Genomic DNA, 11,040 nt, shown 5'->3' with positions numbered 1-11,040 from the left:
AAGTGACAGAACTTTGCTCCATGCTTTATTCATTGGGTCATATGTAGATGTAGTAAATCAGAAGGTGTTTCAGGTTTCCAAAGGTGAAGTTTGGATGAATACTCTGTGATTCTATCAACAGCCACTGTCCGGGGGCTTTCTCCCGTAATGTTTGGCTGTACATGAGGCATGATGGTAAATGTTTAGTGAGTGACTTCAAAGAATATTGTCACTCAAAGGAGCTTGTGTCCCAGAGTGAAGGGAGTCCAGCCTGCAGCTCCGGGCTCTAACTAGAATTCCTCAGATGCCTCGTGTCAAATCAAAATTGACAATAACATCATGAAGACTCATATACAACCATATGCATGCATTTATTTTAACGGAGGACAATGTATTGCAGTGATTTCACAGGTACGCTCAAAGCCCTCTGCAGGTTTTACGCTGATAATGAGATGGAGATGGATTAGTGGTGGCAGAGAGTTACATGTTGCACTTGCCCTCCTGTTTATAATTTATGAGTAAAGGGACATCTCTGGGAATGTGCCAGATTAAAGGGTCACAGCCCTGCTCGCACATTTACAATCTGTGTAAAATATTTCTCTCCAGGGGGTTAGAGAGAGGCTGAAAGGTGGCTTTAAGGTCAAAACTTCATCTCTAAAACTAAATAGTTTGCTGTGGCAGCACTGTCACAGCCAAGCTACTGCGTGCATCGTGCAGCCTTTTTGGATTTAGGGTTTATGTTACTCATAATGATTACAGTCGCAGCTAAACTCCATAACCTAAGATTTAGCGCCCTGTGTTTTTGTGATGATTCTTAATTGTTGTTGGCAGACAGTACTCCTCTCAACATAGATTAAAGTTACATTCTTTAGTTCCTCATATTTTTTATATGTATTTGTACGGTGTCTGTGGAACAGTGGGTTTATGGTGACCGTGGCTAAGTTGAGAGCAGGGCCGTCCTGCAATCAAAGGATCGGCGGTTCGATCCCCGGCTCCACTAGCCGCATGTCAATGTGTCCTTGAGCAAGACACTTAACCCCAAATTGCTCCCGTAGCTGTGCCTACGGTGTATAGATAGATACTGAATTGTAAGTTGCTTTGGATAAAAGTGTCTGCTAAATGACTACTGTAATGTGTGGTGGCTTTATTTTAGATCACGGCCAATGTCAAAACAACTTCTGCTTTTCCTCCTACGGTATCTGTGTAATATTGTATTTCTATTAGACACTTGCAGGTTGACTGTTGTGTTTTATAAATGTCTATTCTGCATTTTTATGACAAGAACTGCTGCAGCAAAGCTTTCTAATCTGTCAACAAGCTCAGTGCTTTAAGCACATAAGTGACACTAGATGGCGCCACATGTGTCAGAGCAGACACTGTGTTGGTATTTTGCACAGTGTAATCCTGTCGTAGGATCTGTCACAACATGGCATATAATTGACATGTTGACATAATACAAGTCATGCTTTTACTGAAGTAAAGCCATTTCAGATCAACTGACTTAAGTCAGCACTTCAGGGGCAATCACACTTTTCAGTGACAGAAAATCCGACTCCATTTTTACTTTCACCTTTGTGGTAAATGATCGTGACACACAGTGCAATATAAACGTCAACATGTCGAGCTCCTGTAGATTATTAAAATAAAGCCTCATATATCTTTACGAAGGGGACTTGTAATTTAGATTTGTTTACAAGGCATGTTGTGCAGCTATACTTTTATTGCATCATTTACCTATTTTTTTAACCTAGTATCTGCATTCTGAAAAGTGTCTCAGTTTACAGCATGATGGGAAACTGCCACTTGTAGGAACCAGAGTTTTGATAATGCACGGCTAATGGTTTGTGTGATATGCTTCTGCTTTGGTTTGTACGAAGGTGTTAATGCTGCGTGACACACTTTATTAACTTCGGGAGTAATAACCTCGTTATCAGAACATTGTTTTTTTTTTATTGACAGTAGTCTGTTTTTTTACAGACAAAAGCATCAGAAAATGTATAAAATATATTAGAAATTACCAATTTTCAATTCATGTGTTGTGCATTTCTTTGAGGGGACTGGAAGGACACTGTTCTGTTAGGCGACGGTACTAAATAAACAATGAGCCGGTGTGCTATAAACGTGCAGTTTACCTCCAGTAAATAAGAAGCGGCTATATTTGGTAAACCATGCTTTGTAGACTCTATTAGCTCTGAACGTTTTCCAGTAAAAGTAATCCCCTTGATTGATACCTGGTTGACTGTTCTGTGTTTTAAAAAGCTCATAGAAGAAGAGTTGTCTGCCATGCTTTCTTCGGCTTCTCTTGTTTGTGTCCGTTGTTTATGCAGATTTAGTTTAGTTTGTAGTTATCGCCCACATTTGCTGCACTTATATTTATGTGTCTGAGTATATGTTTTCTCTGCTTTTTACTAAATCTACTCCTCTTCTGTTTCTCATAGGTATTTTTACAGTGAGCAGCATTCATTGGGATTCTTCTAAACGGACACAAGCCCAGTGGCAAAATGACAGCTGCAGAGAACGTTTGTTACACTCTGATCAATGTGTCATCTGACTCGGAGCCCCCTTCTGAAGTCAGCCTCAAAGCTGATCTCGGTAACTATTCTTAAAATGAACTTGCAAAGCTATCTTACATGCAGATGGGAGATATTCATTTCTAAATGTCTCCACCTCAATACAACAGGAGGTGGCTGGAATTTAATTTGTGGTGGTCACAGAGTTGAAAAAATACTCATAAAAACCCAACATCTCCTTTCTGAAATGAATGAATTGCTCATCAAATTACAAATCACTTTATATCCTCAGTGGAATAAAAAACAATTCCTTCAGAAAGGTTTTAGATAAAGATCCATGAAAGTCATAATACATGCGTGAGGCCATGCCGATCAGATTCATAGTAAAGTAATGGTTTTTTTTTTACAGAAAAGGGGGAGATCAAGGCAAAGACTGAAGCCCTGAAGAAGGTCATCATCATGATCCTGAATGGCGAGAAGCTGCCAGGGCTGCTGATGACCATAATCCGCTTCGTGCTGCCACTTCACGACCACACCATCAAAAAGCTGCTGCTGGTTTTCTGGGAGATTGTTCCCAAAACAACGCCAGATGGAAAACTGCTTCAGGAAATGATCCTGGTCTGTGACGCCTACAGGAAGGTAAGATTCATCCACTCAGTCTGGAGAGCTGTATATTTGTAAATCAGGTGTTCCCTCCATCGCTATACACCGTGTGTATCAGCAGGGAAAATACAGTTTACAGTAACGGTGTGAAAACAAAATGGGGAGAGTTCTTTTTTTTTCAGCAATCATATGAAATCGTTCTCTGAATTCCAGGACCTGCAGCATCCCAACGAGTTCATCCGCGGCTCCACTCTGCGCTTCCTGTGCAAGCTGAAGGAGTCCGAGTTGCCGAGTTGCTCGAGCCTCTCATGCCGGCGATCCGGGCCTGTCTGGAGCACCGTCACAGTTATGTGCGCCGCAATGCCGTCCTGGCCATTTACACCATCTATAGGTACAGACTGTTTCATATTTGATGTTCAATTGCCCTTCCACACACACACACACACACACACACACACACACACACACACACACACACACACACACACACACACACACACACACACACACACACACACACACACACACACACACACACACACACACACACACACACACACACACACACACACACACACACACACACACACACACACACACACACACACACACACACACACACACACACACACACACACACACACACACACACACACACACACACACACACACACACACACACACACACACACACACACACACACACACACACACACACACACACACACACACACACACACACACACACACACACACGTTTTGTACTGTGAATAACAAACGGCTGATGATATTTACTTGTTTTAGGAACTTTGAACATCTCATCCCAGACGCTCCAGAGTTGATCCACGATTTTCTTGTCAATGAGAAAGATGCCAGCTGTAAGAGAAATGCTTTCATGATGCTGATTCATGCAGATCAGGTCCGTAGCATGTTGTCCTTTTCTCACTGTTCCTATTGCTGTGTGCCACTATGACCTACAGTCTCTATCCCAAACTTACCTCGTGTCATTCGACGCATTCGCATCTTACAGGATCGGGCTCTGGATTACCTCAGCACATGTATTGACCAAGTTCACACTTTTGGCGACATTCTCCAGCTGGTCATTGTGGAGCTGATTTACAAAGTGAGTCGAGGCCTTTACTGGTCTAATATAAGCTTAGTAACACAACGGCATACTACCAGAGGAGCTGCTTTCATGTCTGAACTCTTGCTGCGTTTGTTCTCTGCCTGCTAGGTTTGCCACGCTAACCCCTCTGAGCGCGCTCGGTTTATCCGATGCATCTACAACCTGCTGCAGTCCTCCAGTCCGGCTGTTAAGTACGAGGCTGCTGGCACTCTTGTCACCCTCTCCAGTGCTCCCACAGCCGTTAAGGTGCATTACCACGGTTTAGTCAGTGATCTTGTGTGTGCCATATACTGCATACATACGGTACTGATATTGTACTACACATGACCCAACAGCGGCGTAGTCTTTGGTCTTGTACCTTCTCTTATGCACTCTGTGTTTTTGGACTTCAGGCGGCTGCCCAGTGCTACATTGATTTGATTATCAAGGAGAGCGACAACAACGTGAAGCTGATTGTTCTTGATCGTCTGATTGAACTGAAGGAGCACCCCACTCACGAGCGTGTACTCCAGGTACGCTGAATTATTGCTGTGGCTAGTTTTAGTAACATTTTAGTAATAGTATTTATGATGTTAGTCTTTTGAGTTGACCCATTTGCTGCACCGGCAGGGCATCGTCTCGGTTAAGACCTAACGTGGTCGTCTCTAATGCTTTGTTATCCAGGATCTAGTGATGGACATCCTGCGCGTTCTCAGCACTCCGGACTTGGAAGTCAGAAAGAAGACCCTGCAGCTGGCGCTGGACCTTGTTTCATCGCGCAATGTTGAAGAGGTCAGTGGCGTGCACAGTACATCCATGTTATTGTTGTTGATTACATGTCCGAACGTACGTGGACACTGGGGGGAGGAAATGGAATATGCTGTTAATAAAGCGGCATCTGTTTGTTTTCCAGTTGGTGATTGTTTTGAAGAAAGAAGTGATCAAGACCAACAACGTATCGGAACATGAAGACACGGATAAGTACAGGCAGCTGTTGGTGCGCACGCTCCACTCCTGCAGCGTGCGCTTCCCTGACATGGCGGCCAATGTCATACCTGTGGTGAGTTTCTTATTGTTTCGCTCTTGAAATTTGTTATATTTCATTGTTTTGAGACCCAATGGCGGTTTATGCTCTACATATGACAGGAATATATAGTCAGGCAGTTCTTTTGTGTTGACATTACTTACAGCTGATGGAGTTCCTAAGTGACAGTAACGAAGCAGCTGCTGCTGATGTGCTGGAGTTTGTACGGGAGGCCATTCAGCGGTTTGACAGCTTGAGACCTCTCATCATCGAGAAGATGCTGGAAGTCTTTCACGCCATCAAAACCGTCAAGTAAGACTCTTTAAGCACTCTGAGGGGAATACTATGCCTCGTCTTGGTTGGTGTCTCTCCCCTAATGGTTATAAAAAGCAGGTTCAATTTGGGTTAGCCGATGTGATTTGTATAAATAGGTAAGGCGGTCAGCGGTTAAGTATATATTATTTATAAATATTCAGTCTTTACTAATGAGAAGTCGATGCTCGTTCTGAAGCGGTACCTCATCTGTGAGGCAAAATAGCACATTACAGTAGTTCACCAGTTGTGTGTCCTCTCTGAAATTATGTGATAAATATCGACCGCAGTAGATGGACGATTGAAAATACACAAAAAGAGAACGTTTTGGTTTGCTGGTTACTTGAAATGAGGAATGGAAGTGGTCTGATTTTGGTCAGTCTGGTCGAACAGTCATTTGTCAACTGTTCTGTAGACTCCATAGGCTGAGTCGTGTCGTTAGGGCAGGGTAGTACATCAGTACAGGAGTATGTAGCATTGTGAATGCTCATGACCTTTGTCCCCGTCGTCATGCTTCAGGATCTACAGGGGAGCGTTGTGGATCTTGGGAGAATACTGCAGCACCAAGGACGACATCCAGAGTGTGATGACAGAAGTGCGTAGGTCCTTGGGCGAGGTATGTTTGTCTGCTATTGTCAGAATTGAATGAGACACAAGCTTACCTGGCAGTCCATGTAAAATTGTTAGAAATGTCTGACATATGGCTCTCGCATGGACAGATCCCGATTGTAGAAAATGAGATAAAGAAAGAGACGGGAGAGGTGAAAGCAGAGGATGAAGTAAGTGTGGCTCCAGCCCAGAAGCTGGTGACAGAGATGGGCACCTATGTGACACAGAGTGCCCTCAGCTCCTCCAGGCCTTCAAAGAAAGACGAGGATCGGTAAAAACTGCAGATATTTTTTTGGGGGGTTGGGGTATTGTTATTTGGCTTTACTATTCAGTGGAGTATACGGAGTTCGGTCATCAATAAACACTGGTTTTGTTGTTGCAGACCCCCACTCAGAGGCTTCCTGATGGATGGAGACTTCTATGTGGCAGCTTCCCTCGCCACCACACTGACCAAAGTGGCCCTGCGCTACGTTGCTATAGTTCAAGACAAAAAGAAACAAAATGTAAGTTGTCCTCTCTTCACCGACACCTTTTGTAAAAACCACTAAACCAACTGCCGGCCCCTCTAATCCCTGCTGTGTTGCTGTCCCCTCTCAGTCCTTTGTTGCGGAGTCCATGCTGATCATGGTCACTGTGCTGCACCTGGGCAAGTCCTCTCTGCCCAAGAAGCCAATCACAGACGATGACGTGGACCGCATCTCGCTGTGCCTCAAGGTTCTGTCCGAGTGCTCGCCACTTATGAATGACATTTTCAACAAGGAGTGCCGCAGATCCCTGTCACATATGCTGACTGTCAGACTGGAGGAAGAGAAGATGTCACAGAAGGTAATCGCCGTTGACTCAGAGGGCTGAACTTAATATTTAACCTCTTGACCGATGGGCACAGCTGGAGCATCACCACAAGTAGAGGAAGTGAACACATGTTTTGTGTTGATTGCATCGTTTGGACCCAGCCTTCATGTATCACTATTGAAAGTGTGTAGAACATGTGATAACTGTGTGTAGGTGGAATATGTTTTTGTTTTTAAGAATGTATGGCCTCACTATGCAACAATAATACATGTGGGCCCTGGTTGCTCTTCACAAAATCACTGTCACTGTAATATTTGTCTTCATTCTGCACAAAATGTTACTTGATTTTATTTGATTTCTTGCTGTTACCCTTTTGTTTTGAAGGTATGTATGGTGTTTGAACTCCGTTGTGAGCTACTCATAGGCCGGATAAGCCACCAAAAAATAACCACATACGTTTCTTATTGTGACCACAGAAAGAGTCTGAGAAGCGCAACGTCACAGTGCAGGCAGACGACCCAATCTCCTTCATGCAGCTGACAGCCAAAAACGAGATGACGTCTAAGGACGACCAGTTCCAGCTCAGTCTGCTGGCTGCTATGGGCAACACTCAGAGGAAGGAGGCTGCTGATCCCGTCGCTTCAAAACTCAACAAGGTACACCACCACAAGCCCCGCCAGAGAGATGAAAATGACATTGAGAACAGCACTACTCCTTTGTAGAAAGGAAATCGCCAAAAAAATACTATATATAAAAATATTACTTAGTTATAATATAATTAAATGTAATTCATTTTTGTCCTTTCTAGGTGACCCAGCTGACGGGCTTCTCAGACCCGGTGTATGCTGAAGCCTATGTTCATGTCAACCAGTATGACATCGTGTTGGACGTGCTGGTGGTCAACCAAACCAGTGATACTCTCCAGAATTGCACTCTTGAGCTGGCCACTTTAGGTTAGTCTGGTTTATTGTCCACCTCACTCCACAAATGTACAGGTTCTCTTCTCGATTACCGTAATGCTTATCCAAGGCAGTCCCATTGTGTTGCTACATAGCGCTGTGTGTGCATTTCACTAAATGTCTCCATCACACAGGGGACCTCAAGTTGGTTGAGAAGCCTTCACCTCTAACTCTGGCTCCTCACGATTTTGCTAACATCAAGGCCAATGTCAAGGTGGCTTCGACGGAGAATGGCATTATATTTGGCAACATTGGTAAGACGGTCATTTTGTGTCTGTTTCCCTTCACAATTCAACGTGCTTGTTTTGCTGCCTGTGGGCACAGAATGTTTTCTCATTTGTTGGGGATGTTTGATTCTGTCTTTCCAGTCTACGATGTGTCGGGAGCTGCTAGCGACAGAAACTGTGTCGTGCTCAGTGACATCCACATTGACATCATGGACTACATCCAGCCAGCTTCCTGCACCGATGCAGAATTCAGACAGATGTGGGCAGAGTTTGAGTGGGAAAACAAGGTAAGCGTTTGCATTCCACACAAGCATTGCATTTCTACTGTGTGGTCAGTTCCCAGAAACAAACTGGCTTCACAAACATCACTTTGTTTTGCATCTTAAATCAGATATTTTTTACAAGGTTCTCTAGTTTTACTTCAAATTAAAACGCGTGAATGTAGAAGATTGTCTCTAAGAAGTCTTTCTGTGTCGTAGGTAACAGTGAACACCAACATCACTGACCTGAACGAGTACCTTCAGCATATCCTCAAGTCCACCAACATGAAGTGTCTGACTCCTGAGAAGGTTGGTATGAGACGTCACATACAGCAAAGAAAGGCAATGGTGGTTTTAAAGCTAGCAGGACTCCTAAAGATAAATGGTGCTGGTGCATGTTGAGAAGAATCATAAGTGGCCTTTGTCAGTAATGTATCGCCATGCCCATCATATCAGATGAGTTGTGTCGATCCTATGCTGTTGTTTTACAATATTCTCAGCTCTCTTCTTTTTGTCTCGTAAACCAGGCACTGTCGGGCTTCTGCGGCTTCATGGCTGCCAACCTTTATGCTCGTTCTATCTTTGGAGAAGATGCCCTGGCTAATGTCAGCATCGAGAAGCCCATCCACCTGGGGCCTGACGCTCCTGTCAACGGACACATACGCATTCGAGCCAAAAGTCAGGTGGGTCACAGCTGCTGCACCATGAACACGTACTCTTCTCTGAAGTCGGTTTTTTTCGCTCTCAACTTGAGCAATGCACCGAGTATAACATTCAATCTAATAACCCGTTGAAAGAAAGGATAAGCAGAGTGAATATATGAAATAAGCTGTTACAGGTGATGTTGCACTGAAAGCTTTTTGCTCTCATCAGTAAGAAAACAATCTGCTACAATAAATCCTCCCTCCTCCATTTCACAGGGGATGGCCTTGAGTCTCGGTGACAAGATCAACCTCTCCCAAAAAAAGTCAAATGCCTGAGATGACTCTGGTCCAGCTGTAAAAGTCACCTGCTCTTCTCTTCTATCATCCATCTTTTCATCACAGATAATTAAGAACTCTACATGGTTAGTTGCTTCTGTGCTGTTTCTTTTTCTTTTTTTTAACCTCACTGCTGTCATTTCAGTAATTTTCTTTCCCTGTCCCGTTTAAATTTTCAATAAACAAATGTATTAAAAGTGACAGAACTTTGCTCCATGCTTTATTCATTGGGTCATATGTAGATGTAGTAAATCAGAAGGTGTTTCAGGTTTCCAAAGGTGAAGTTTGGATGAATACTCTGTGATTCTATCAACAGCCACTGTCCGGGGGCTTTCTCCCGTAATGTTTGGCTGTACATGAGGCATGATGGTAAATGTTTAGTGAGTGACTTCAAAGAATATTGTCACTCAAAGGAGCTTGTGTCCCAGAGTGAAGGGAGTCCAGCCTGCAGCTCCGGGCTCTAACTAGAATTCCTCAGATGCCTCGTGTCAAATCAAAATTGACAATAACATCATGAAGACTCATATACAACCATATGCATGCATTTATTTTAACGGAGGACAATGTATTGCAGTGATTTCACAGGTACGCTCAAAGCCCTCTGCAGGTTTTACGCTGATAATGAGATGGAGATGGATTAGTGGTGGCAGAGAGTTACATGTTGCACTTGCCCTCCTGTTTATAATTTATGAGTAAAGGGACATCTCTGGGAATGTGCCAGATTAAAGGGTCACAGCCCTGCTCGCACATTTACAATCTGTGTAAAATATTTCTCTCCAGGGGGTTAGAGAGAGGCTGAAAGGTGGCTTTAAGGTCAAAACTTCATCTCTAAAACTAAATAGTTTGCTGTGGCAGCACTGTCACAGCCAAGCTACTGCGTGCATCGTGCAGCCTTTTTGGATTTAGGGTTTATGTTACTCATAATGATTACAGTCGCAGCTAAACTCCATAACCTAAGATTTAGCGCCCTGTGTTTTTGTGATGATTCTTAATTGTTGTTGGCAGACAGTACTCCTCTCAACATAGATTAAAGTTACATTCTTTAGTTCCTCATATTTTTTATATGTATTTGTACGGTGTCTGTGGAACAGTGGGTTTATGGTGACCGTGGCTAAGTTGAGAGCAGGGCCGTCCTGCAATCAAAGGATCGGCGGTTCGATCCCCGGCTCCACTAGCCGCATGTCAATGTGTCCTTGAGCAAGACACTTAACCCCAAATTGCTCCCGTAGCTGTGCCTACGGTGTATAGATAGATACTGAATTGTAAGTTGCTTTGGATAAAAGTGTCTGCTAAATGACTACTGTAATGTGTGGTGGCTTTATTTTAGATCACGGCCAATGTCAAAACAACTTCTGCTTTTCCTCCTACGGTATCTGTGTAATATTGTATTTCTATTAGACACTTGCAGGTTGACTGTTGTGTTTTATAAATGTCTATTCTGCATTTTTATGACAAGAACTGCTGCAGCAAAGCTTTCTAATCTGTCAACAAGCTCAGTGCTTTAAGCACATAAGTGACACTAGATGGCGCCACATGTGTCAGAGCAGACACTGTGTTGGTATTTTGCACAGTGTAATCCTGTCGTAGGATCTGTCACAACATGGCATATAATTGACATGTTGACATAATACAAGTCATGCTTTTACTGAAGTAAAGCCATTTCAGATCAACTGACTTAAG

At 43.5% G+C, this 11,040-nt stretch overlaps 1 protein-coding gene across 1 annotated transcript; it reads left to right on the top strand.

Moving 5' to 3' along the window:
- The first annotated feature begins 2,421 nt into the window (after positions 1–2,421).
- On the top strand, positions 2,422–9,555 carry LOC306792856 (coatomer subunit beta-like). Its single transcript, XM_079290206.1, is given in 22 exon segments — positions 2,422–2,571; positions 2,899–3,128; positions 3,306–3,377; positions 3,380–3,483; positions 3,897–4,011; positions 4,123–4,215; positions 4,327–4,464; positions 4,611–4,730; positions 4,882–4,989; positions 5,111–5,257; positions 5,388–5,533; positions 6,053–6,149; positions 6,253–6,413; positions 6,525–6,645; positions 6,740–6,967; positions 7,411–7,590; positions 7,743–7,887; positions 8,028–8,147; positions 8,262–8,407; positions 8,600–8,689; positions 8,908–9,063; positions 9,301–9,555. Coding segments are annotated over 22 exon segments (2,868 nt in total). The 5' UTR covers positions 2,422–2,480; the 3' UTR covers positions 9,361–9,555.
- Positions 9,556–11,040: the final 1,485 nt, after the last annotated feature.

This window comes from Melanostigma gelatinosum (genome assembly GCF_949748355.1).
Source record: "Melanostigma gelatinosum genome assembly, chromosome: 2".
NCBI classification, from domain to species: Eukaryota; Metazoa; Chordata; class Actinopteri; order Perciformes; family Zoarcidae; genus Melanostigma; species Melanostigma gelatinosum.
This window is presented reverse-complemented; position numbering and strand designations above follow the sequence as displayed.